The sequence below is a fragment of the Oncorhynchus gorbuscha genome, linkage group LG20, assembly GCF_021184085.1.
Source record: "Oncorhynchus gorbuscha isolate QuinsamMale2020 ecotype Even-year linkage group LG20, OgorEven_v1.0, whole genome shotgun sequence".
NCBI lineage: Eukaryota > Metazoa > Chordata > Actinopteri > Salmoniformes > Salmonidae > Oncorhynchus > Oncorhynchus gorbuscha.
The window spans coordinates 27,465,095-27,491,686 of record NC_060192.1 but is presented as its reverse complement, the minus strand read 5'-3'; the positions used below and the strand labels follow the sequence as shown (position 1 = coordinate 27,491,686).

Here is a 26,592-nt window from a genome sequence, read left to right as displayed (position 1 = left end):
AATCAAGAAACAAGACAGAAAAAAATAATATAAACTAGAGACAGTCTTCAGATTTTATTCTCAAATACAAAAAGAGTAAGTTTTGATTTAACACAGAACCACATGCAGATACTGTTTTACATACATGGTATATGGTATAAAAAAGTTTTACAACCACACATGAAACTAGTTAATGATCACAAAGATTGGAAAAACAAGTTGGAGGGACAATAGATGACCACCACTGTTACAGAACGTTTTAAATGGTGTGAAACAATACATTTTGGTAAATGTTGTTTTACAAGCTCTCTTTATACAGGTTATAGAAAAAAGTAATCAAAATGTTTGTCTTCAAGACTTTAATTTCAATAAATATGGGCAAAATATTAATGGATTAAATCAAAACCTCAACAGTTGAAGATACATTTTTTTTATATATAATTAGTCCAGACTCTACACCAATTTCTTTAAAATGTATGGTTCTTTGATCTAACATCTAAAACTAAAAATGACACGTAAACAGCAAAATATTTAAAAAAAAAGTTGTCCTAGAATCTTCCATCTCTCTTAAAAACACATTGAAATGTACACATGCAAATCCCAGCTACCTTTTATGAGCTCTAATAAACATTCACTGCACAACACTGAAAAGTGTACTACATATGCATGTTAAACTACACCACTGTTGCTCATTTAAAATAGCCAGGGTCTACAAACAGGCAAGACAAATAAGCTTAATGTTACTAAATGGTTGCAGGACCTACTGCAAAAACAATGCTAATGTTGTGGTGTGACATGAAAAAATAAATCCTATACCAGAAAGGCAGGGAGAAAAACCACTAGACCCTGAAAATAAAACCTTGAAAATGTTAGCTATAAGAAAGGGAAGACTAATCATTAAGGAGATGAGGACGAAAAGACAGGTGTAGCCTGCAGGCAGGATAAGCAATGGAATGCTGATCAGGGAATGGATCCGTCTCATCAGTGCACTACTGTAGGCCTACTGCGTGCCCTGGGAGCCCTGAGAACCCTGGCTGTAGTTGCCATAGTTGCCGTATTGGCTGTAGTACTGATTCCATTGACTCTGGTTCTGGTAATACTGCTGCCACTGCTGTGCATACTGGATCAGAGGGAAAGAGAGCAAGACATTATGAGGTGAGTTTTAGACAGGTGACAGGTTAACATTGATATATGGGCCAACCTAAGAAACTAGCTAGTCACCTGTTGATACTGCTGGTTGTAGTTCTGCTGCTGCTGGCTGTAGGTCTGTCCAGTGGCGGCAGGAGCAGCAGCAGCAGCGGCAGGAGCAGCAGGAGTTTGGCTATAGCTCTGGCTGTAACCTGGGTACTGGCTGTAGCTGCCGTAGTTGTAACCCTGGTTGTAGTTGCCTTGATTGTAGCCTTGATTGTAGCCCTGATTGTATGTCTGTGTCTATAGTTAACACATACAATGTCAGAAAGTTGGAAAGTTGGAAGGACTGGTGAAGTGTTGACAGAGGAAGAACCACATATAAGGAGATGCCATTAAAGGAAAACACCAACATTTTGCAACTTCATATTCATCGTCTCCAGCACCACCCCAACATCAATGTGTGAAAATGGTGCATTTCTATGTTTTGTTGTGAAAATAGATAGGAAGATGAGTGTTTTCATTTACATCATGAGTGCGAGTCATGTGACTTTGACCAATTGTGAGTGGGCATTGCCTACTAATTAGTTGATGATGTCATTATCCGTTTTACTACAAAACATAAACACTGCATTTTCACATGTTGATGTTGGGGTGGTACTGGAGACGATGAATATGAAGTTGAAAAATGTGTGAAGATTCCCCTTAAAAACAAAGTAACCAATATATTAAGACAGCTTACCTGTCCTTGGCTGTAACTGCCAGTGGCTCCCTTGTTATATTGTCCTTGGCGGTGTTGATTGTAGCTCCCTCCAGATTGTTGGTTGCGGTTGTAGCCATGTTGCCCTCCTGCTGCGCCATCACGGTTGCCTCCCCAACGGTTCTGCTGGTAGCCTCCACGGTTATAGCCTGTCATGTATAAAGGGCAGGAAGTTAAGTAGGCTCATAACACAAATTTTGAAAAATAAACCTTGCTCCTCACCTCCTCTGAAGTTGCCACCTTGGGGTCCACCACGACTCTGGTAGCCTCCCCTTCCTCCTTGGGAGCCACCACGGTTGTCATAGCGCTGATAAGGTGCATCGCGACCACGGAAACCTCCCTGGCGGTTGTCGAAGCGTTTGTCAGGGGGTGGGCCGGCTTTGCGGCCCTCCTCGTTGTACTGCTTCACCAGCGTGTCAGCCTCTTCTTTTTGAAGCTCGATGAAAGTCACGTTGTCAAGAAACTCACCAGCTTCTGGGAGCACAAAGTTGGCTACAGGAAGCAGAGGGGTTGGACGTTGTCAGGACGAGTATAGCGGCGCCGTCGAAAGACAAAGAAAATCATTATTACTATCTGATAGACAATAATAGGAAGGGGTAGAAAGGGAAAGAGGGAAGTGGGGGAGAGAGTGGAGTTGCACCAGAATTGGAGCAAAACATTACCTCAAGGGGCAGGGGAGAATTTGCTCCAGTTTAGGGAGGACAAGGAAATAGAGAAAAATAAAATAGCAAAACTAAGGAGAGTTATGGATATGTAGATAGGGGAAAGTTTGCAACTGCAAATCACAAGCATAGCCTATGGGAGCATAGCCTATGGACTTATGTATGTCCTCAGTTCTTAAGTGATAAATGTTCAATATTTCCTCCCCTGGTTGTGGAAATTGCACTGCCAATGGTTTTTTAAAAATTTAAATTGATACTCTATTAAAATCTCATCCTTCAAGGGTCAGAATCAAAACCAACACTTGAAATGGATGTCACCCTGAGTTTGCAGTGCTAAATAGATGAACGAGAAGTTCGACAGAAATGGTTCAAATAAGAGAATGATGGATGATAGGGGGAAAGTGGGAATAGCTCTTTGAGGGGAAGGGGACTGTTGGGATCTTCCAAGTTTCCATAAAATAAAAAAATAAAACATAGGAAATGCATTGTCTTTTTAAATTTTGTTATCCATGGAATTCCTACCTTTCATTTCTAATACGGCATGATCGGGCACATCCTTCCCTTCCTCATCAGTTCGCTTTAACGTTCGCTCTTTTAAATCCTCGTCCGTGGGACAAATTACAATAGCCTTGCGTTGAAAACCTTCAAAAGGACGCATTTTTCGTCTCTGGGCTGATCCATATACATTTGTCTAGCAAAGTTGACAAGAAAGAAGTAGAAGCTGTTCATTATTGTTCACTTGTCTGGTTTTGTTACAGCTTTGCGTTCCATAGGAGGGAAATTGGATTCCTGCAATGATGAAAGTGAGAGTTTTTTTCCTTCATGCCTATATTTACTGTTCTGGAACTACATATGGTTGTCTCTCACAACTTACCGTTGTGTCTGGAATGCATTTCCTGTGAGAAAGAACTTTGGGGACCCATGTTAGTCATCTATTGGGTTCATTCTCACAAGTTCAACTGGTCAACATTTCCAATGAAGAGCTAAGAACATTTATCTACTTAAAATGCAAAATACTACATTACAAAAAAATAGTAGAATCTTTAAATATGTTCCATCTTTGAATCTATTTTTGCCATATTGACAGCTCACTCTTACAAGCTTGAGCAAATAGATGCATGTTCCCGTTAATCGCTTCTTCCACAGAGCTCACATTCACTTCCATACAATTAACAGAAGAAAAACATCTGTAAAATCAATTGAATTGTCTCCAGATAAACCCTTTTAGGGCAATCAATGTACTGCTTTTCAAACTATTCTCTGTGCGGTCATTGATTTAATGTAACTGGCTGAATAAACTAACAATTAATAGTTTATAAAGCTGTGTAATATCTTGCCTACAATAACAGGGTCCCCCTATTTACTTACCAGAACTTACCTGTTTGTTAATAGTCCACCTGTCATGACAATAACAACATACACTACCTACCTGTCAATACTCACAAATTCCATGGCATCCATAAGAATGTCCAAGACCTTACCTACCTTGAGTAACTTGCGCAAACGCCCTGAAAATTCAAACATGTTAGTTTTCACTTACCTTAATGTTTTATTCATTTTACATACAACATTCAAAAGTTCCATATGCTGTCTGTATGTATAAATCAGCTATCTTACATCAAAGGTGATGTGAGTTTGAACTTGAACTAATCTTACAGTTAACGAACAACAGAAGGTGTATTTCTTACTCACCACCCGGCAGTGTTTACTTGTTTTTCAACATCTTATTATAGACATGGACTATTTGTACAGCTTAGAGCTCTTTTTCAACAGGACATACAGAGAGGAAATAAAAAATATTCAGTAAAAACATACAATGTCAATACTGCTTTCATTTAAGCGAAAACAGAAATAATGATTTCAGCAGCATGTTCAGGACAATGAAAAGTGTGATAACTTCCATGAGTTGTTGATCAAGGCTTCTACACTAGAGACAGTATATCAAAGAGTGCATTAATGGACATGTGCATCAGTGAACAGCAGCGGGTGGGAGGTTGAGCACATTAACATAGAATGGGGTGAGAAATCAGAAAGTAGATACCTGATCCAGGATGTAGTTACGCTTCTTGCGGGCAGCAATCTGGATCAACCTGTTCAGACACTGTGTGGCCTGCTGGATCAGGACATCCCAGCGACCAGCATAGTTCTTCTGACGACGCAGTCCCATCACCTGAGGGTGGATGTTTTCATTACGTTAGCTGGGGAACTTGACACCAAAGACCAAGACTGAAGGATTCTGTGTTCAAACAAAGGTAACTGACCTTCATCTTCTCCATTATGGCATTGGTGCCCAGGATGTTGTATTTCTTTGCAGGGTGCTCTGTCGCGTGTTTTGAGGCCCAGGTGGTTTTCCCAGATGCAGGCAGGCCAACCATCATCAAGAGCTGAGGTAAAAACAAGAGACAAACATGAGGAATTAGTCCTGGCATCTCACAGCTACTGATAACAGAAGGAATCTAGTCTTATGATCCAAATCAACAATCCACTCAATGAACCAATACGGCAGACACTCACCTCACAGTCAGCCTTGGTTGCAGGCCCAACTGTTCCCCGTATCCTGTTTTCCAGAGGGACGTTCTGAATGAAGGTGTATCCCTCAGGCAGGGGGAAGAAGGGCTCCTCTTTCTGGCCAAAGTTAAATTCAATTGCACAGTTCTTCACAAGAACGTGGGGAAAGAGTGGCCGTTTAGCTAACTCCTCCCGTGACACACGGAAGGCCACATCCAGCCACTTGCCGTTCTTTGAGAAGGCCATCTCCACTTCCTCACCACTATCGAAGTCCTGAACCAGACATGGAGAGGAAAACATTTAGGCAGGAGAGAGAGGAGCCTAATAAAAGTACTCAGCTTTTATTAGGCAGATGAATCTAAGTGAATCTTCTGTACTATCACAAATACTTACAATGTAGCATCCAAGGACATCATTTTCACTAAACTTTTCCCCGTAATCCTCAAATTTACAATTCAAAGATTTCTTGCCAGTTCCTCCATAGCCATAAGAGAAATGTTCTTCACCTGGTATAGAGTCAAAAACAATGAGTTTTTGTTAGTTTCAAATCGCATAAAATATTCAATAACAATGAGATAATCCAAAATCAAGTACAAAAGCATTTTCACAAACTGACCAAGCTGGGTGTTGCAGGTATCCAAGGACCAGCCAATGCGCACTACATGTGGATCAGGCTCACTGCTGGGAAGGTGCTTCACAGAGATCTCCTCGTTTATCTGGATAACAAAACATGCACCAAATTCATATTTAGTCAAACCGATGACTCCTCAATCAGAAAACACAACCTGAATATTCCATCTACAAAGCGCCTAAGTGAAATGCAACTTAATTTAAACAGGAAATACCTTCATTTCAAAGCAGACTTGCCCTTTGTTGACACCATAGGAAGCTCGTGCACCTGACCACAGGTATGCAAAACCTTCGATGGTGAGCGGGTATCCACTATACCGGTCACGTGATACCTTGAAGTGCAGATCGCAATTATCTGTGGAAAACAAAACCATACCCACAAAAGTAAATAAATAAAGTTGAAGGCAGAAGTTGACATACACCTTAACCTGAGTTTAAATGTTTTTGGCTTTCACAATTCCTGACATTTAATCATAGTTAGAATTCCCTGTCTTAGATCAGTTAGGATCACCACTTTATTTTAACAATGTGAAATGTCAGAATAATAGTAGAGAGAATAATTTCTTTCAGCTTTTATGTCTTTCATCACATTCCCAGTGGGTCAAAAGTTCACATACACTCAATTAGTATTTGGTAGCATTGCCTTAAAATTGCTTAACTTGGGTCAAACGTTTCAGGTAGCCTTCCACAAGCTTCCCACATTAAGTTGGGTGAATTTTGGCCCATTCCTCCTGACAGCTGGTGTAACGGAGTCAAGTTTGTAGGCCTCCTTGCTCGCAAACGCCTTTTCAGTTCTGCCAACACATTTTCTATAGGATTGAGGTCAGGGCTTTGTGATGGCCACTCCAATATCTTGACTTTGTTGTCCTTAAGCCATTTTGCCACAAATTTGGAAGAATGCTTGGGGTCATTGTCCATTTGGAAGACCTATTTGCGACAAAGCTTTAACTTCCCGACTGACGTCTTGAGATGTTACATCAATATATCCACATAAATTTCCCTCCTCATGATGCCATCTATTTTGTGAAGTGCACCTGTCCCTCCTGCAGCAAAGCACCCCCACAACATGATGTTGCCACCGCCATGCTTCACGGTTGGGATGGTGTTCTTCGGCTTGCAAGCATCCGCATTTTTCCTCTAAACATAACGATGGTCAATATGGCCAAACAGTTCTATTTTTGTTTCATCGGACCAGAGGACATTTCTCCAAAAAGTAATCTTTGTCTCCATGTGCAAACAGCAGTCTGGCTTTTTTATGGCGGTTGTGGAGCAGTGGCTTCTTCATTGCTGAGCGGCCTTTCAGGTTGTCGATATAGGACTCGTTTTACTGTCAATATAGATGCTTTTGTACCTGTTTCCTCCAGCATCTTCACAAGGTCCTTTGCTGTTGTTCTGGGATTGATTTGCACTTTTCGCACCAAAGTACTTTCATCTCTAGGAGACAGAACACGTCTCCTTCCTGAGCGGTATGACTGCTGTGCGGTCCCATTGTGTTTATACTTGCGTACTATTGTTTGTACAGATGAACGTGGTACCTTCAGGCGTTTGGATGAACCAGACTTGTGGAGGTCTACAATATATTTTCTGAGGTCTTGGCTGATTTCTTTGGATTTTCCCATGATGTCAAGCAAAGAGACGCTGAGTTTGAAGGTAGGCCATGAAATACATCCACAGGTACACCTCCAATTGACTCAAATGATGTCAGAAGCTTCTAAAAGCCATGACACAATTTTCTGGAATTTTCCAAGCTGTTTAAAGGCACAGTCAACTTAGTGTATGTAAACTTCTGACCCACTGGAATTGTGATACAGTGAAATAATCTGTCTGTAAACAATTGTTGGAAAAATGACTTGTGTCATGCACAAAGTAGATGTCCTAACCGACTTGCCAAAACTATAGTTTGTTAACAAGAAATTTGTGGAGTGGTTGAAAAATGAGTTTTAATGACTCCGGCCTAAGTGTATACAAACTTCCGACTTCAACTGTATGTTGTTAATGCACACAATAAACCATTCAACACAAATCCTACTACCATCACAAAACAAACATAATACTTTCACTTACACGTATCAATAGCCACAAGAGTGTCATCAAAATCTTCTTCCTCTTCCTCTGCTGGGGGCTGTGGAGAACGTGCCCTGTGTGTGCGAGAGCGTGGAGCATAAGCTAGGGGTATAGTTCGGAAGAATGTTTTCAAGGCACTTTAGTGAAGTAGTTTTCAAACCTGTTCCCCCACACTTACCTTCTTTCCTCTCTGTGTTCATAATAGCCATAGCCACGGCCTTCATCGTATGGCCTCTTACGGTTGCATCGGTCATCCTCCGTTTTTGCTTGGCTCACCTGCTCAGCCTCCATGGCCTCGCATTCATTGGCAGCATCTGGAAGATGTGCCTCTGGCTGCTTTGGCTCCTTCTTCAACTGCTCCTGCTGCAGAGGTTCATCTGCCTCTTTTTTCAACTCTGCTTTCATCACAAACTCATCTGCACCAAAGAGGACAATGTAAATAATTACAGCGTGAGCAGCAGGGTGAATTAAGAGAATATACTAAGCACTAATCTGTTCATTTGAGTTATGTTATTACTAACCTGACTTAATTTCAGACATCTCCACATGCTTTGCTTCAGACTCAATTGATGCTGGGTCCACTGGCTTTGGTTGCACTGGTTCAGGTTTCATAGCCTCTGGTTGTGGTGGCTCTGGTTGCACAACTACTGGTTGCACAGGTTCTGGTTGTGGTGGCTCTGGTTCCTCCATCTCTGGTTCTAAAACCTGTGCCCCTTCTCGGCTGTCTTCTTCCTGCTCATCTTCACTATGTTCACCATCACCTTTCTCCTCATTAAACTTGTCTTCTTTAGCCTGTGGGACAAACTGTACTTCATCGTCCTCACCATCTTGGTCTTCTTCCCCATCATCTTTAACTAGTATGGAAAACATAGTGTCAGTATCACAACCTGTTTGATTTACAACTTTGGTATAACAGCAGTTCCATCCGCATGTTTACAATTGACAGCCCACTAGTCACGTTGAAACAAACAGTACCAGCCCCATTTAAAAACGGAAAATCTGTGAACAACAGTCAACGTGGCTCTACCAATGAAATCGTACAACTATCTACATACACATAGAAACCCCTAAATATTTGTTTACCTTCATCTGAGTAGTCGTCGCCATCTGCGCCAATATCGTGTTCCTCATCCCCCCCAACATCAGCAGTCGGTGGCCCGCCCTCTTCACCTGCAGCCTCGGCCTCAAGTGCTGATTGCAACCTTATGACAAGATCCGCCTTCAGCCCACGAGTATCCAGGCCTCGCTGCTGAAGTTCATCTTTCAGCTCATTGACTTTGAGCTTCTTCACATTTATTCCACTCATCTTTCATGCAACTTATTCAGTGATCAGAAATTCCAATCTGTAATAAATTAGTTTACAGACAAGGAATGTAGTTTAGTAGACGTCTAGCATTAGCAATGTTTGCTACTGTAGCCATTTCGTTGCATTACAAAATCTTACATGGGCATCGCTCCTGTTAACAGAAACATAAAATCCACGGCAAAACAACGCATAGGTCCAAAGCCAACAGTTTCATAAAACTAGCTAGTTTCTAGTTACATTAGACTTCACTACGGTATTTGCTACGCCGGTATTGCTTGCCAACTACCGGTAGTTAGCATTAGCAACTAGGCACATTTTTACAGGATAGTCACCTAAGGTCGGACACCAAAACAACGGATTCTGAAACGTCATAGCTAGCTAGCTGTATACAAACAAATGTGCATGATAGCTAGCGTCGCTACTATTTGTAAATCATGCGAGTTTACATTCAAAATACACTAAAACACAGTACTAACCTCTTTTCTCACTCTTATAATTTCCTTGCTTGATTCATGCAGCGACCAACTCAACTGAAACAAAATGGACGATTCTGTTGTAGCCAGAAAAGGTTAGCGCTTGCCGTCTGCTCTGTGATTGGCTAGAGGCTTTGTAGGTAATATTTGAACAACAGTGTTACAGTTGCTGTGCCTCTCTACAGGCAGCAGAGGGCAAGGAAGGGTTGCTGTTTGTTACAGCGTGATACAATGATTGAAAGCAATTAAATATATACGTTATTATGTTAGGTCTATGGTTCAGACAGATTAAATGGGTTGGCTATCAGTACCTTTTGTGTACTGTTTTTTTTTTAATATCCCGACACGTGTTTGCAACAGTTTGCATCCATTTACACGTTGTATGGGTTTACCTCACGTGTCCTTCTATAGGCTACAATTTTGCACATAAAAACATAAATAAAACATCTGTATATAAATATAATAGGTTCAGGGGTTTAAAATCCTAGAGATTTGCCAATTTGTTTGGTAAATTTATCTAGTTATGCCTAAAGGGGAACTTAAAACACCCAACTGTTGTTGCAGCCGAGAGAAGCTTTTGTTGCACAGCTGCATTATTAGTACTTCCGCCAAATATGGCGGTGTATTAGCGAAGTTGAGCCCTTGATACTCGTCACACCAGTGCAAATATTTCATTTTAATTTATGAATAATAAAGCATCTAATAAGGTAATGTGTTTTCCTCATTTTGTGCTGTAATTCTTGTTGTCAGTAAAGTTATTTTGCAGGGCAGGCGACGGCTGACTTCCGTCACCTAACTAGCATAGCCGGCCAACGTTGTGTTTCTAACCAAAGTGCGCCAGGGTTTGCACTTATTTTTCCATCGCATGTAACTAACTAGTAAGTTAATTTAATTTAACTTTGTTTCCGTGTATGTTTAGAAGATGGCCTCAAATAACGGAGAAAGTGCTGGTGTGAGGACCAGTGTGGCATCACAGTTTTTCAATGAAGACGAGGACACTGCTATTGTCGATATGACCACCAGTGAAAAGGTATCCCCGAACAACCCTTGGAATGATTTTGTCCATATTTTAATAAAATCGCGTCAAATTATCTATGTTTTATAGTTCCAACATATGTACCTGATTGTCTGTTCTCAACCCACAGGTTGTTGATCTCCTCAACCAAGCAGCTCTTATTGCTACAGACAGCAAACTCACGGTTCTCAAACAGGTTTGTGATCAGCTCTCTGGCAGGCCAGTATAAGCAGGCCAGTATAAGCTCCTTCAAGAGATCAGATAGGAATGTTAGGACGGCTGTACATTCTAACCTTTTCTTCAGACCTGTAATATATATATATATATTTTTAACCTTTATTTTACTAGGCAAGTCAGTTAAGAACAAATTCTTATTTTCAATGACGGCCTAGGAACAGTGGGTTAACTGCCTGTTCAGGGGCAGAACGACAGATTGTGTACCTTGTCAGCTCGGGGATTTGAACTTACAACCTTTCGGTTACTAGGCTACCCTGCCGCCCCAATATATATATGGGGCGGCAGGTAGTCTAGTGGTTAGAGTAGGTAGTCTAGTGGTTAGAGCAACCATAAGGTTGCTGGGTTGAATCCCCGAGCTGACAAGGTAAAAATCTGTCATTCTGCCCCTGAACAAGGCAGTTAACCCACTGTTCGCCAGTAGGCCGTCATTGTAAATAAGAATGTTCTTAACTGACTTGCCTTGTTAAATAAAGGTAAAAAAAACATTTTTGTAAAAATTTAATATTTATAAGTGTCTTTTCATTATTCAGGTCCAGGAATTGATCATCAACAAGGACCCCTCTTTACTTGACAATTTCTTAGATGTAAGTATGTAGTTATAGATGTATATTGGTTACCACTAGCTGAGGAACGCTCAGCTCCATTCTCTTGTATTGAGGGTGGAGTTCAGTTTTGATAACTGGTTGCACAATTTGCTAGGAACAACATTGAGTCATCATCAGTTGATACTTGTAAAAATGTCAATTCTGAAAATGCTTACCTGTACTTATGTTTGTCTTGTATAACTTTTATCGAATACCACTGACTTTTTCCTAGTTTGTGTTGCTCAAATGGAAACGTAGTGGCCTTGACATCATGTAAGCTGAGATTCAATTGGCACGTGCACTCGCGCTGAGTTGTGCAACACATGAGGAAAAAGTAATTGGTTGTATTCAATAAGTTTTTATTAAAAGTAGGAATTTCGGCACCCTGCGAAAGGACTGCGGAGAAACATAGGTACAGGTAAGCTTTTTCAGAATTGTAATTTTTTCAAGTATTGACTGATGGTGACGCAATGTTGTTGCTAGCAAACCGTGCGACCAACTCCGCCTTGATATAATATAACAAAGTTGAGCGTTTCTCAGCTAGGTTAACACCAGTTGTAAAAGCACTTTTATAAACTGGGTGGTTCGAGCTCTGAATGCTAATTTGGCTGAAAGCCGTGGTATATCAGACTGTATAACCAGTTTATAATAGCAATAAGGCACCTCTGGAGTTTGGGGTATATGGCCAATATACCACGGCTCAGGGCTATATCCAGTCACTCTGCGTTGCATTGTGAATAAGAACAGCCCTTAGCTGTGTTATATTGGCTATATACCACACCCCATCGTGCCTTATTGTTTAAGTGTAAAATGTGTTCTCTCTCTCTCTCATTGTCACCCTGTGTCTGTAGGAGATCATAGCCTTTCAGACCGATAAGTCAATGGAAGTAAGAAAGTTTGTCATTGGCTTCATTGAGGAAGCATGGTAAGTGTTCATCGGTCGCACACACACACATATAGAACAGTTATTAGAATATCAAGTTCACGATAGTCATGTTCAATAAATGTGATGTTTTTAACTTGGGTTGTTTTTGTCTTAACAGTAAGAGGGACAACGAGCTCCTGCTTAAACTGATTGCCAACCTGAACATGCTGCTGAAGGACGAAAGTGTCAATGTGGTGAAGAAGGCAATCCTCACACTAACTCAGCTCTACAAAGTGGCGCTGCAGGTACACACTTTCATTAATCATTGCCTTCTCATTGTTATCACATTCAACCCATAATATGTACCCATGTGTGTTGCTGTACTGAGGCTTGTTTGTTTTCTATGCCAGTGGTTTGTGCGTTCCAAGACCATGTCAGACATGCAGGAAGCATGCTGGGACATGGTGACTCAGATGAAGGAGGAAGTTCTGGCTATGCTGGAAGTTGACAATGATGGAGTCCGCACTCATGCTATCAAGTTCACAGAGTCTCTCATCATCACCCTTTCACCGAGGACGTCAGACTCTGACACTCCCAAGCGCCAAGAGGGAGACATCAGCCTGGATAAAATCTCCAAAGACCATGCCTATATCCGCTACGGTGAGAGGGGATGATTTTCTTTACTGTGACATTTTAATACATTTACATGCATACATTTTCAGTTGAGTTTTCCCCAATGTGTTGTGCAGGATTATAAACTGGGTGGTTTGAGCCCTGAATGCTGATTGGCTGACAGCCGTGGTATATTTAAGCAATAAGTCCTGAGGTGGTGTGGTATATGGCCAATATACCATGGCTAAGGGCTGCTGTTATCCACGACGCATTGCTATTATAAACTATTTATCAACGTAATTAGAGCCGTAAAAATAACTTTTGTCATACCTGTGGTATATGGTCTGATATACCGCGGCTTTCAGCCAATCATCATTCAGGGCTCAAACCACCAATTTATAACAGACTGTGTGACAAAACATTTATTTTTACTGCTCTAATTATTTTGGTAACCAGTTTATAATACCAATAAGGCACCTCTGAGGTTTGTGGTATATGGCCAATATACCACAGCTAAGGGCTGTATCCAGGCACTCCGCATTGCTTCGTGCATAAGAACATCACTTAGCTGTGATATATTGGCCATATACCACACCCCCTCGTGCATTATTGCTTAAATGTAGCATTGCTGTCTCTACATGTCTTGATTCACCTTACACAATGTCTGCCATGTCTTCCTAAGATACCCTGTGTGGGGAGGGCAAGTCTGCACTGGAGCAGCTTCTGAAGTTCATGGTCCACCCTGCTATCTCCAGCATCAACCTGACCACAGCCCTGGGTTCCCTGGCCACACTGGCCCGACAGAGGCCTATGTTTATGTCTGAGGTGGTCCAGGCTTATGAGACTCTGCATGGTCAGTATGGTACTACAGTGAGATTAAACACAATATCACAAGCTTATGTGTATGATACCTGAAGCAAAGTTCATTTTTATTTCTTTATCGATGCCCTAGAAATTGATCTTGGTCTCCTATTTTGAGTACAGAATCTGATTTTGAGTAAGTGAACTGAATGGAGGTGAAGTTCAGTATAATTTAAATCATATTTCACTTGTTTTTGTAGCCAACCTACCCCCAACACTGGCCAAGTCTCAGGTGAGCAGTGTACGCAAGAATCTAAAGTTACACCTGATGGCAGTGCTCAAGCACCCCTGCAGCCTGGAGTTCCAGGGACAAATCAGCACTCTGCTCCTAGACCTGGGGATGTCCCAGAATGAAATAACCCGTCACACGCCAGCCCCACGTGAACCGCGCAAAAGGCCCCGCCATGAGCCATACACAGAGGGCAAAAAGCTCAAGATTGGTTAGTTGTGAAGATATTGCACCGGTTACCATTGACTGATACCTTTTTTTAGAAGTACCTAGTTGACTCCCACACCCCATAAATCCAGAATCAACCTGCGGTTCCATATGCTAGATCTGTAATCTAATGTTGTCTTACTTTCAGAGCCCGCTCTTATAGAAGATGATGAAGATAAAGAAGAGCCAGCCCCCCCCTCCATCTCCAAGCCCTCCTCTGTGCCAGTAGTCCAGTCAGCCATCGACCTCACTGCAGAGTTCTTGCGCCCCCTGCTCTCCCCAGAGAACGTGGCCAATCTGGTAAACTGCTGTGGTAGAATGTGATTTATTCATTTTTGACACCTGGAGGATGTGAGGGCCATTCTCATGTTTGTGTTCCTCTTCCACATACAGGTTCTAATCAGCATGGTGTACTTGCCTGATGTCATGCCAGCGTCCTTCCAGGCCACATACACACCAGTGGAGTCTGCAGGAACCGATGCCCAAATCAAACACTTGGCCAGAATGATGGCCACTCAGATGACAGCAGCGGGAGTTGGACCAGGTTAGAGGGAGAGGGAGAAGGAACTAGAACAATGAAATAAAGATAGCAAAATGACTGACAACAATGGGCTACCCAATTCACAGATTTCAAAGATGGAAATGTTGATTTTAATTTCTGAAAATCTGTTCTCCAAATTGTTAATTCTAATAAAAAATCTTCTCCAATCTATCCCTTAGGACTGGAGCAGTGCAAAGCACGAGATGAGAAAGCTGGAAAGGAGGAGGGCATGGATGAAGGCATAGGGGAGTCTTCCAAAGACCTGCTCATCAAGCGCAAAGTACCAGTTATGGGTCAAGCCATCTCTGTGGTTGGAGGAGGCTATGGAGATAAGAGCCAAACTGAAACGGGGGAAGCCCCCCAGGTCAAGAGGCTGCCTGAGCCCATCCTCCCCTCCACACAGATCAAGTGAGTCTGAAGCAGTACAACTATCACACATAAAAGCAAACCCAGTACCCTGCCATTTAACCATTCTGACTGTTTCATTTGTGGCTTTTGATTTGATTTTTTTTAGAACACCTGGGACAAGTGGGAAGAGGAAAGTGTTCAGATTAGCTGATGTGATCCAGCCTTTGACAGACACCCAGCTTGAAAAGTTGACCAACATGGCTGTCAAGCGCATCCTGCACTCAGAAAAAGCTATAGCACAGAGTGGGATGGCCCATGTGAGTGTTTCAAAACGTTCTTCCTCTCCAGTAGAGAAATAATAAAAGGCCTCAATTTCCATAGTAACTAACATCTATAGGAAGAGACAAACATCTTATTTGAGTCTATGATGTAGACATATGTCATACTTGATTGGTCTCGTACACATTTTGCGAACGTTATCGTGGGTGTATCAAAATGCTTATGTTCCTAGCTCCAACCGTGCAGTAATATCTAACAATACATGCAAATCCCCCAAATAAAAATGAAAAAAATCTAGAAATATTATAACGCATGGTCAGTATGGTACTACAGTGAGATTAAACACAAGATCACATACTTATATGTGTATGATATCTGAAGCAAGGTTGTTTTTTTATCAATGCCCCAGAAAATTATCTTGGTCTCCTATTTTGAGTACAGAATCTGGTTTTGAATAAGTGGTGAACTGGCTGGAGGTAAAGTACAGTATAATTAGTTGTACTGCTTCAAATGAAGAAATCTAGAAATATTAGAATGAGTGATGTCTGAGTCCGGAATATAAATATATATGTACTCTTCCTGGCAGGTGCGGGTCAAGCTGTTGTCCAGACTTGTGACTCAGTTTGAGGGGATGATGAAGGATGATGTGCTGGAGTTCATTCTGGAGGACATTAGGACCAGGAGCGACCTGGCCTTCTCTCTTCTCTACCAGGAGTATAACACATACCTCAGTCAGCAGCCCACTGGCTTGTTGGACAGCTACGACCACTGCCTCTTCACTCTACTGTCCGGCCTGCAGGAGAAGCCCGAGCAGAGGGATGGGTGAGGACAGTTACGTTCTTCTGTGGACACCAGCTAAAGGGCTCCGCAGTCAAATAGCAATTATCTAATCCACTTTCCTATCCATTTCTATCCCTTCTCCTAGGCTTTTCACAAAGATTGTGCTGGAGGCTCCGTTAATTACAGAGTCTGCTTTGGAAGTAATACGACGGTACTGTGAAGATGAGGTAATGACATTTGATTGTCTTTAAACTTGAGCAAATAATTCAAATGACGTACCGGCTCTGTCATCATGCCACTAGTGATTTCCTTTCTGGTTGAATGCGTTTCAGTCGCGGGTGTACCTCGGCATGACTACTCTAAAAGAGCTGATTGTAAAACGGCCCTCAAGGCAGTTCCAGTATCTCCATGTGCTTCTGGATCTCAGCTCACATGAAAAGGAGAAGGTAACATAGTAAAATGAACAAAACTGAGTCTTTGTTGCTGCTGGCTTGTGTTTTTCTTTCGTTAACTGTTTTCTGTCCAGGTGCGCTCCAATGCGCTGTCCTTCATAAAGCGGATGTATGAGAAAGACCAGCTGAGGGACTATATTGAGAAGTTTGCCCTGAACTACATGCAGCTCCTCGTACACCCTAACCCTCCGTCGTTACTTTTTGGGGCTGACAAGGATACAGGTTTGACTTCCAGTTTAACCTTTATACACACACGGCAATGTCTCTCTCTTCCCCACTAACCTAACAATTGTTTGTCCCTCTCACTCCCACAGAGGTGGCCTCCCCCTGGACAGAGGACACAGTGAGGCAGTGCCTGTACCTCTACCTGTCCCTTCTGCCTCTCAACCACCGCCTGGTTCATGAGCTGGCCTCTGTCTACACTGAAGCCATTGCCGACATCAAGCGCAGTGTGCTTCGAGTGATAGAGCAGCCAGTAAGCCCCTTCTTACCCACTCTCTTTAGTTTTGTCTAATTCCTTTCACTCTCCCTGCACCATTCTTTGGTCCTTTCTGCCGTTTGGCTTGCTTGTCTACCAGTGTGTGTTCGTGAGTTTTCTCCCTGCCCAATAGATCCGTGGAATGGGGATGAAGTCTCCACAGCTTCTGCTGTTGGTTGAAAACTGTCCTAAAGGAGCAGAGACTCTGGTCACTCGCTGCCTGCACATTCTCACTGATAAAGGTAAAGTGTATTTCACTCCACTGCCCAGCTTATTCGCAGATGGTCTGTGTGCTTGGCAAACGGGAGATGAGATGGGAATGTCAGCTTCTACATGGACTCTTGTCTTTCCTTAGTGCCTCCATCGCCAGAGTTGGTAGAGAGAGTGAGGGACCTGTATCACAAACGAGTGCCCGATGTTCGTTTCCTAATTCCTGTCATCAACGGCCTGGAAAAGGTAAGTTCCTCAAAAAAACAATGGTGTCTTTCACAAAGTGCTACAATAGGGAGATAACTGTGACATTAAAACAACAGGAGCAGTGTTAATTTGATTGGTTTCTTGTGCCGAGTACAACATGTGTGGACTTTGCAGTGAAATGCTTACTTACAAGCCCGTTCCAACAATGCAGAATTAAAAAGACACGTATTTGCTAAATAAAAAAGGAAAGTGTAACAATGGAAACAATAACAAAGCTATACACAAGGAGTACCAGTACCTAGTCAATGTGCAGAGGTACGAGATTGAGGTAACACAGTATGTACATATGGGTAGGGGTAAAAGTGACTGGGCAATCAGGATATATCATAAACAGAGTTCTCTCTGTTTCTGCTGTGTTTCTGTGTACAGAAAGAGGTGACCCAGGCTCTTCCCAAGCTTATCAAGCTCAACCCCATTGTGGTGAAGGAAGTCTTCAACCGTCTCCTGGGCACCCAGCATAGTAAGATCCCATCACATCTTCCAGTGACTGTATGTCACCAGTGTGAATGACGTGTAATAACACTTGTCATCTCTCGTTACTAGGCGAGGGTAGTTCCTCAATGTCTCCTCTCACCCCTGGCGAGCTTCTAATTTCTTTGCACAATGTTGACTCAACAAAGTGTGACATGAAGTCCATCATAAAAGGTAAGTTGTCTTCTACCTGACAACCATTCAGTTTTGTTTTCTCTGATACACTATTACACATTGTCACCAGTGATATTTTTCTGTTGGAATATTTCTGAGTTGATGAAAGTGTTATTTGTGTGTCCGTGTCTGCAGCCACCAACCTGTGTTTTGGGGAGAAGAATGTGTACACGTCAGAGGTCCTGGCTGTGGTAATGCAGCAGCTGATGGAGCAGAGTCCTCTCCCCATTCTGCTGATGAGAACAGTTATCCAGTCCCTCAGCATGTACCCCCGCCTGGGAGGCTTCGTTATGAACATCCTGTCCCGACTCATTGTCAAGCAGGTCAGTAAACTAGGAGTTTTTCTCCTACACTGAGCATTCAGTTGCTCAGCACTCAACATTTAGACACCGACTTGATTTGACGGCTTTGCTGTTTAAGAACACAGGGATGCCGGTAACCTGCTATATGTTATTATACACTACCGTTCAAAAGTATCAGAATTTCCTTGTTTTTGCAAGAAAAGCAAAAATAATTGTCCATTAAAATAACATCAATTGATCAGCATTTGTGGGTTCGATTACAGGCTCAAAATGGACAGAAACAAATTAATATTCTTCTGAAACTCGTCAGTCAATTCTTGTTCTGAGAAATGAAGGCTATTCCATGCGAGAAATTGCCAAGAAACTGAAGATCTCGTACAACACTGAGTACTACTTCCTCCACAGAACATCGCAAACTGGGTCAAACCAGAATAGAAAGAGGAGTGGGAGGCCCCGGTGCCCAACTGAGCAAAAGGACAAGTACCTTAGAGTTTCTAGTTTTAGAAACAGATGCCTCACAAGTCCTCAACTGGCAGCTTCATTAAATAGTACCCGCAAAACACCAATCTCAACGTCAACAGTGAAGAGGTGACTCTGGGATGCTGGCCATTGTTTCTGGCCCTTTTGAGCCTGTAATCAAACCCACAAATGCTGATGCTCCAGATACTCAACTAGTCTAAAGAAAGACAGTTGTATTGCTTCTTTAATCAGGACAACAGTTTTCAGCTGTGCTAACATAATTGCAAAAGGGTTTTGGTATGATCAATTAGCCTTTTAAAATGATAAACTTGGATTAGTTAACACAGTGTGCCATTGGAACACAGGAGTGATGGTTGCTGATAATGGGCCTCTGTACGCCTATGTAGATATTCCTTTAAAAATCTGCCGTTTGTAGCTACAATAGTCATTTACTTAACCATGTCTACACTGTATTTCTGATCAATTTGATGTTATTTTAATGGACAAAAAATGTGCAAGGACACTTCTAAGTGACCCCAAACTTTTGTATACTACCATTCAAAGGTTTGTGGTCACTTAGAAGTGTCCTTGTTTTTGAAAGAAAAGCATATTTTTTTGTCCATTAAAATAACATATAATTGGTCAGAAATACAGTGGACAATGTTAATGTTGTAAATGACTATGCTATATATTTAGATTTAACACTTTTTTTTTGGTTACTACATTATTCCACATGTGTGATTTCATAGTTTTGATGTCTTCACTATTATTCTACCATGTAGAAAATAGTAAAAATAAAGAGAACCCCTTGAATGAGCAGGTGTGTCCAGACTTCTGACTGCTAATGTATATACATATGTGTCTCTGTTTGTTGTGCAGGTGTGGAAGTATCCTAAGGTGTGGGAGGGCTTTGTGAAGTGCTGCCAGAGGACTAAGCCGCAGTCCTACAGCGTGCTGCTGCAGCTCCCACCAGCCCAGCTTACCAGTGTGTTTGAGCGCTGCCCGGAGATGAGGGAACCTCTTCTACAGCACGTCCACTCTTTCACCCCCCACCAGGTAGCTAGCTAACGTTATCTCTTTATTTTAGTGGGAGACATTTTAAGCTCATACCAATGAAATGCACCAGTGTAAGAAAGTCTATTGTTTATCAAACTGATCCAGCTCCCTATATATCAGTCTCTCATAACAAAACCTTCCCTGGTTGTTGTTACAGCAAGCCCACATTCCCGCCTCCATCATGACAGTCCTGGAGGCCAACAGCAAACAGCCAGAACCAGAGGCCATGCAGCCTGTAGTATTGGAGAGACAGGTAATGGGCACAGAAACAACAGATGGCTATGTGTCTGTCACTAACGATTGTCATGTCTAAACTCTTATGTCTTTTACTTTATTTGATTCTCTATACCACCCTTCTTTCACTACATACAGGTTGAGACACCCATTGCAACCATCGCAGCCAATGTAACCATTACACCCGTTGCAACCTTCACACCTGTTGCAACCCCTCCAGTACGGGCAGAACCTATTCCAGTACCGCTGAGAGATCCAGAGCCAGCAGTCCAGCAGCATCTGCCAAGTAAAAAAGAGGAAGAGGAGCCCATGGAGGAAGGAGAGACGGCCCCCGCTTGTCAAGAGGAAACTGCAGACACCACTTTACAGGTAAGTCGAGACTATTGTCATCCTTTTGTCGCCGTTACAGAAGTTGGTTGTATTTATGTGGAATGTTTTGAAAAGGTGTAGATTGACACAACTGGTGTCTTGCAACTGACAACCAGCAGAATAATCTACAGTCACTGAGCTTCCCCTCAAAATAGCACGTATAAAAGCCATGCTGAAATATTATTACATATAGATTGTGTGTGTGTGTGTGTGTGTGTGTGTGTGTGTGTGTGTGTGTGTGTGTGTGTGTGTGTGTGTGTGTGTGTGTGTGTGTGTGTGTGTGTGTGTATAATATAACTAACCAATGATGTTTTCTACCAGGTGGATTTGCCAGTAGTGGAAGAAAACCCCACTCCGGGTCCTATAGAGACTGTGGAGGAACCAATGGAGGAGGCACTTACTGAACCTTCAGATGTCACTGACCAATTAAAGGATGTCACCGAAGAAGGTACCACAGAACCTGAGACTGGCACAGGAGATGCAGAATGATGGTCCATCTAGGGAGAAGTCATAAAGTAGACTATAATGAACCGTTGTTTTGACTTCACCTCTGTGTTTGTACTGGCTCTTACCTGTATGAACCTCTTGAACATACATTCTTGGTCATCCAAAAATATCTATGTTATGTGTCCTTAGTTTTGTATTTGTCGAAATTGCGAAATGCACTGTGGAACTCTAGTCAGGAAAAAGATTTACTACAATTTATTTTACTTTTGAAAGTCCTTAATAGAAAATGTATTTGTCATGAAAATAAAAGATTTTTGTTTATTTGTTCCATGTCTTTTTATTGTGTCCTAATTATACAAACTAGGTATAGCATATGCATATGTGTACTGATCAACTCTCTGTCAAAGGTGGTCAGTGAATTCAACCTTTATTTCATGCTTCGATTGAGACAACCTGCAGCAAGATCCTGCATGTCATTACATTTTTAAGGACTGTTAGGAGTGGAGGATATGCTGCGACTGGTGGACATTCTATGCATGAAGTACCACAGCAACAGTATTGTTTACCCTAGAAACAGGCCGCTGGTAACGTGGACTTTCTGGTAAGGAACTTGGATAGCAACTTTCAAAAGCTATCTGTTATTGACCTTTTTAATGTCTTGGAAAAGTTTTGATTTTGACGCATGATATAAACAACCTAAACTTAACCGCGACACTGGCGTACTGGGTGTTGGCGAGTTTTCACAACAGGACCGTTTTCTGTTGTGTTGTTGGGAACGAAAGAAATATGGAGTCAGCGGGAGCACCACTGAACAATCAAAGGGAGCAGACATCAATCTGCTTCAAGGCCTTTATGCTAAAAAATAGTACAAAAAGTAACCTCAACCTGTGAGTATTTGTATGATTGCCAGGGTGGATGGGTGATGCTAGCGTGTAAGTAAAGTATGACACTCTTCCCCAACCTTTCCAGCTATGACCATTTTGCACGGGTTCTGACCAAGGTGATGGATGAGCGCCCAGAAAATGTGGTTGACGTAATTGAAGACATGAGCCATGAGGTGAAGCGGGGATTGCTGCTGGACAAGCAGAGCACATTGAGAGACATACCTCCGTCGCCTGCTGCACAGCTCCTGGCTGAGCAGCAGATGTTGCTGTTTTCACGGGGAGGGGGTGATGATGGTGACCAAGAGGTAAGGTGGCCAGGGCTACGTTCAGTTCTAGAAATGTAATAGAGCGTTCAATTGAACGGAAACGCTGCAGTACTGAATGACCTGTTGAAAAACAAACACACAATATATACAAAAAGTATGTGGACACCCCTTCAAATGAGTGGATTCAGCTATTTCAGCCACACCTGTTGCAGACAGGTGTATAGATTTGAGCACACAGCCATGCAATCTCTGGAGCAGTGGAAACATGTTCTCTGGGGTGATGAGTGAGTCGATGGAGGGTCCGTTTTTTAAACTTTTCTCCAATACTATAGAGCCATTACCATGTCGATCAACTCTTGAAGAGAAACCTTAGTTCACACCCCCGATTTGGACTTCAACACAGTCGCTACAATCCCATTAGTTTCTTTGTTGCCTCGTTTGAATGTTGCGGTTGCGCACATTTGAACTGAATGGGGTGAGTTTACGTTACTTGAAAGTACTCGCTGTCTGTCCGCTCATTGGGCACGAGCAGCCGCCTATGGTGGCATATTGATGAGGGTGGCATTTTATGAGCTAAACTAGCCGATACACACCACCAACAACAACACAAAAAAACTCACATAGTTCTGTCAAAAAATAATGACAATTTCTCTCAAATAGTGGCATATGGGCTTTTTAGGTGTGCGCTGATGTCGCCATGTGACAAGCCGTGACCGCTTGTCCATTCCCAGCGCGCCTCTCCAGGGTGCTGTTGGAGAGATGCATCGCTGCAGCGCTCCACCAACGTTCCGTCAAAAAATCTAACATAAATCATGTAGCAGATATAGGATATGGTAGAAATAGTTTGTGACCTTTTTCATTAGCCTACATGCTGGAGATACAAATATATGACAATGTAATGATACACTTTTTACATCATGCAGGTTTTTCAGATCAAATAGCCTAACCTAAATGGCACTCAATCAAATAAAAAAAGCGATGTAATTTTAACAAACAACATACCCTAAAAACAGCACAGGTCAAAGTAAAATGGACAAAATGGAATGGACAATGACAACTGTTGTCCTTGAGTTTCACCCCATTGTTACGATCAGTGTGGTTTTCTGTTTGTATCCATAAATTCTTGACAAGCTGATCATAACGAAAAATACAATTATTCTGCATTTCTCGTTATGTAAACACATAGCGAATAGGCTCACTATAACTCCTTATAACGTTTGGTAGCAGATATTCAGATCTTAATTAGCCAAATTGATTTGTCACAGGAATCAGAACTAATAAAGCCGATGTAATGGCCTGTTTTACAAACGCTGAGCCTATACCACATGGATGGGCATTCATAAAATTAAATTGCGGGCCGAAATGGTAGGCTACACCCCAGTAAGCACGAGCCGACGTTTTTTGGACTTCTTTTTTTGTGTTTTACAAACGGTAGGCTTACCACAGATGGGAATTCATAATTTCAATTTCAGGCAACACTGTGGGCTACACCTTAGTAAGCACCGCCGGGCGATGCCTTTCGGATGTCTTTCTTTTGGTGCAGTTACAGACCGGCCTTGATTTCCACATCCACAGAGATTGGTTTTTGGTCCGGTCCGGAACAACTCTGAACCAGTCATAGACGTCAATGTGTGGTCCAGACTGGCCTTTATTTCCATGCCCACGGTCATTGATCTGAACCAGACATTGACCAATCATAGAGGTCTATTTTTGGTGATTTTGTCCAGGCTGGACCAGCCTTGATTTGGCCCAAACAGATGTCTATAAATTACTTATTTTCAACTTGCATTCAGAACCAAACATTTGCCTGATTTAAACATCCGGAAAATACATATTTTCAACGTCAGGAAAATGCGTTTTTCAACATCCAGAAAATAAGTATTTTTAACTTTCATACAGAACTCAAAACGAACCTGATTCCAACATCCGGAAAATACTTATTTTTCAACGTCCGAAAAATATGTATTTTCAACGTCCTGGAAAATGTGTATTTTAAACATATAGAAAATATATTTTCACCTTTCATTTTGCTTAAATGGACTATTCCAGGTTTCGGGCAGCATTGGTCTGGCAGAACCACAAGGACCGGCCCTGATAAGTGCTATAGTGAAAATTGATAGTAAAATATAGTTCCATTCCAATGTTTTTTTATATATTTCTGTGCAGTGACACCCCTCATTTTCTTTTACAAACTCAGGTCACTGGTAAGAAAACAAATAAGATAGTGGTCCTTGCACATTCACTTTACCAAGACTGATCTGGGGATTGGATGAGCAAGTTGTATAGTGTGATCAATAATTATTTCAATGTGCCTATGTCTCATTAGGTAGAAACACCGCTCCCCAATGTGAGTGAAGTTGGCTTCTTACTGGAGCAGGCTGGAGTGGGACTCGGCAGAGAGGAGACGCTGAGGGTTTTCCTGGCACTCAAGCAGTTGGTAAATTCCCAACCACTAGCACGCTGCCGACTCTGGGGTAAAATCCTGGGCACTGAGGGCAACTATCTTGTTGCTGAGGGTGAGTACAGAGATGAGGAGGAAGGGATTAATGAGGAAACAGCAGAAGACGCAGAAGGAGAACCTCGGGATGATGATGAGGAAACTGAGGTGGTGGAAGAAGTGAGTTACTGAAAAAACCTGTCTGACTATGTTGCTTTCATATTACGTTTCTTCTTTCATGAAAAATGTATAATGACTTTGCTTTTTAGTTTGATACACTCCCAAGATCCACTTTCAAGCCGCCACCTGTGGTGCCAAAGGAGGACAACCGCACAGGTGTGAACAAATTCACTTACTTTGTGTGCAGAGAGTCTGGCCTTCGCTGGATGAGGCTGCCCACTGTCACTCCTACCCAGATTACAGCTGCGCGCCACATCCGCAAATTCTTCACAGGGAGACTGGATGCCCCCATTGTCAGCTATCCCCCTTTCCCTGGCAATGAGGCTAACTATTTGCGAGCCCAAATTGCTCGCATCTCTGCCGGCACACAGGTCAGTCCCCTCGGGTTCTACCAATTTGGAGAGGAGGAAGGTGAGGAGGAAGAGGAGGGAGCCCGGGACAGCTTTGAAGAGAATCCTGACTTTGAGGGTATTCCTGTTCCTGAAATGGCAGAATCTCTATCCACCTGGGTGCATCATGTCCAGCACATTCTCCAACAGGTAACTCTGACTCAAAAACATTCCTTTTTTCTGCATGATTTTGATCAGGTATACTCCAGACCATTTTTTTTTTGCCCTGTAAATGATCATATGGCCTCTCATAGGGTCGCTGTGTGTGGGTGAACCTGGCTGAGAAGCCTGAGGATGACTTTGAGGAGGAAGCAGATGAAGAGGTGAAGGAGGAGGCTGATGAGCCTGAGCCAGAGGTGGGCCCACCCCTCCTCACACCACTCTCTGAGGATGCAGGTCAGTATATTCTAGTCTGTGTTGGCCTAGGATAAGGTGAAGAGACATTTTCACTCATTTTCACTCGATTCTGGTAGCATGCTGTCTGTTTGACTGTTTGCTTGTATGTGCATTTCAGAGATTACCACAACCCCTCCCTGGAGCTCCAAGATGTCCTCCACCCTCATCTCTCAGTTTGCTATTGCAGTGCTACGCTCCAACCTCTGGCCAGGGGCTTATGCTTATGCCAGTGGGAAGTAAGTTTGGGTTCTTTATTTTCTGAATGTTATTCAGGGAATGTTTTGTTATATGTTGTTGTAACTGTGGCATAGACAACATCCCCAATCAAATAAATGTTTTTGTTGTTTCCTAATTTAGGAACTTTGAGAACATATACTTTGGCTGGGGCCTGAAATTTGCAGGGGAAGCCTACACCCCAACTTTTCCAACTATGCCCCAGCGAGAATACACCAGTGGGCCAGAGATTACAGAGGCCCTGGACCCCAGTCTGGAGGAAGAGCAGGCCCTGAAAGCAGCCATGGAGGAGCAGAAGGCTGCCCAAGATGAGACAGAGGGCCTGGGTGGAGATGAAGAGGAGGATGATGATTGAGGAGGACTTTGTAGGAAACAGACACTACATTACAAAATTGAATGTTGACTAAAGCCATAATTTGTCAAGAAAGCACAAATTAAACAATTCACAGAGCAATGTCCCGTGCCTCTTTTATTTTTACAATCACAAAGCTGTTTTTGAAGATTAACTGAGAAAATTGTGCATTTAATTCACATCTTTTTGTTGAATAATCTTTCTTGGATTTCAGAGCGTAGTCAGATGTGTTGGCATGGCAGACTTCACTGTTTATTAGTTTCAATATGAAGCAGACAAGGAACTCATTACCTCAATGATAAGACCTGTCAGAATATGTGGGGTGTTCCTTCAATAAGATATCTCTAACCATAAATGAGCCTGACAGAAACTAGAGAATAAGAAAAATACATAATTTTAAAAATGTATTTTGCATTACAACAAAACATGTAATGCAATACAAGTCTGTGGTCAAATCTAATTCATAT

General features: G+C 42.3%; 3 protein-coding genes across 7 annotated transcripts; 2 read left to right on the top strand and 1 right to left on the bottom strand.

Annotated features, from left to right (window-relative positions):
• Positions 1 to 39: 39 nt before the first annotated feature.
• On the bottom strand, positions 40 to 9,652 carry hnrnpul1l (heterogeneous nuclear ribonucleoprotein U-like 1 like). Its single transcript, XM_046316688.1, has 16 exons — positions 9,514 to 9,652; positions 8,815 to 9,074; positions 8,253 to 8,585; positions 7,910 to 8,147; positions 7,732 to 7,805; positions 5,883 to 6,022; positions 5,654 to 5,753; positions 5,431 to 5,543; positions 5,044 to 5,310; positions 4,791 to 4,913; positions 4,571 to 4,699; positions 3,052 to 3,220; positions 2,090 to 2,359; positions 1,850 to 2,016; positions 1,201 to 1,410; positions 40 to 1,099 (listed from the first exon to the last, which is right to left on the bottom strand). Exons 2-16 carry the CDS (start codon positions 9,035 to 9,037, stop codon positions 980 to 982), a joined length of 2,676 nt encoding a protein of 891 aa, XP_046172644.1. The 5' UTR covers positions 9,038 to 9,074; positions 9,514 to 9,652; the 3' UTR covers positions 40 to 979.
• A 404-nt stretch (positions 9,653 to 10,056) lies between these two features.
• Positions 10,057 to 21,312, top strand: sympk (symplekin). 2 transcript variants are annotated; one of them, XM_046316686.1, is made up of 27 exons: positions 10,057 to 10,217; positions 10,430 to 10,540; positions 10,656 to 10,721; positions 11,293 to 11,346; positions 12,198 to 12,271; positions 12,390 to 12,516; positions 12,622 to 12,871; positions 13,506 to 13,676; positions 13,885 to 14,124; positions 14,269 to 14,420; positions 14,514 to 14,664; positions 14,841 to 15,069; positions 15,176 to 15,326; positions 15,875 to 16,110; positions 16,214 to 16,295; positions 16,401 to 16,514; positions 16,595 to 16,742; positions 16,835 to 16,995; positions 17,132 to 17,240; positions 17,354 to 17,454; positions 17,845 to 17,935; positions 18,019 to 18,120; positions 18,256 to 18,443; positions 19,761 to 19,937; positions 20,095 to 20,190; positions 20,310 to 20,540; positions 20,862 to 21,312. In XM_046316686.1, the coding sequence occupies exons 1-27, from the start codon at positions 10,194 to 10,196 to the stop codon at positions 21,027 to 21,029; spliced, it is 3,804 nt and encodes a 1,267-aa protein (XP_046172642.1). In that variant the 5' UTR covers positions 10,057 to 10,193; the 3' UTR covers positions 21,030 to 21,312. The 2 variants fall into 2 exon arrangements, with proteins under 2 accessions (XP_046172642.1, XP_046172643.1); XM_046316687.1 differs by having other exon boundaries at positions 10,082 to 10,217; positions 10,433 to 10,540.
• A 116-nt stretch (positions 21,313 to 21,428) lies between these two features.
• On the top strand, positions 21,429 to 26,228 carry rsph4a (radial spoke head component 4A). 4 transcript variants are annotated; one of them, XM_046316986.1, is made up of 8 exons: positions 21,429 to 21,588; positions 21,770 to 21,874; positions 21,957 to 22,176; positions 24,464 to 24,754; positions 24,844 to 25,293; positions 25,398 to 25,539; positions 25,658 to 25,775; positions 25,897 to 26,228. In XM_046316986.1, exons 2-8 carry the CDS (start codon positions 21,774 to 21,776, stop codon positions 26,126 to 26,128), a joined length of 1,554 nt encoding a protein of 517 aa, XP_046172942.1. In that variant the 5' UTR covers positions 21,429 to 21,588; positions 21,770 to 21,773; the 3' UTR covers positions 26,129 to 26,228. The 4 variants fall into 4 exon arrangements, with proteins under 4 accessions (XP_046172942.1, XP_046172940.1, XP_046172939.1 ...); XM_046316984.1 differs by having other exon boundaries at positions 21,930 to 22,176; XM_046316983.1 differs by having other exon boundaries at positions 21,429 to 21,874; positions 21,930 to 22,176.
• The last annotated feature ends 364 nt before the right edge of the window (positions 26,229 to 26,592 follow it).

Excerpts from the sequence above, each read along its gene's own strand:
- hnrnpul1l (XM_046316688.1), bottom strand. The coding sequence starts at position 9,037 with ATGAGTGGAATAAATGTGAAGAAGCTCAAAGTCAATGAGCTGAAAGAT. Across the intron at positions 8,148-8,252 it reads GATGTCTGAAATTAAGTCAG|ATGAGTTTGTGATGAAAGCA; the intron begins GTTAGTAATAAC and ends TCTTTGGTGCAG. Across the intron at positions 4,700-4,790 it reads CCATAATGGAGAAGATGAAG|GTGATGGGACTGCGTCGTCA; the intron begins GTCAGTTACCTT and ends ATCCACCCTCAG.
- sympk (XM_046316686.1), top strand. The coding sequence starts at position 10,194 with ATGAATAATAAAGCATCTAATAAG. Across the intron at positions 16,296-16,400 it reads GACGGTACTGTGAAGATGAG|TCGCGGGTGTACCTCGGCAT; the intron begins GTAATGACATTT and ends AATGCGTTTCAG. Across the intron at positions 20,191-20,309 it reads CTGTAGTATTGGAGAGACAG|GTTGAGACACCCATTGCAAC; the intron begins GTAATGGGCACA and ends CACTACATACAG.
- rsph4a (XM_046316984.1), top strand. The coding sequence starts at position 21,774 with ATGGAGTCAGCGGGAGCACCACTGAACAATCAAAGGGAGCAGACATCA. Across the intron at positions 25,540-25,657 it reads ACCACTCTCTGAGGATGCAG|AGATTACCACAACCCCTCCC; the intron begins GTCAGTATATTC and ends TGTGCATTTCAG. Across the intron at positions 25,776-25,896 it reads TATGCTTATGCCAGTGGGAA|GAACTTTGAGAACATATACT; the intron begins GTAAGTTTGGGT and ends TTCCTAATTTAG.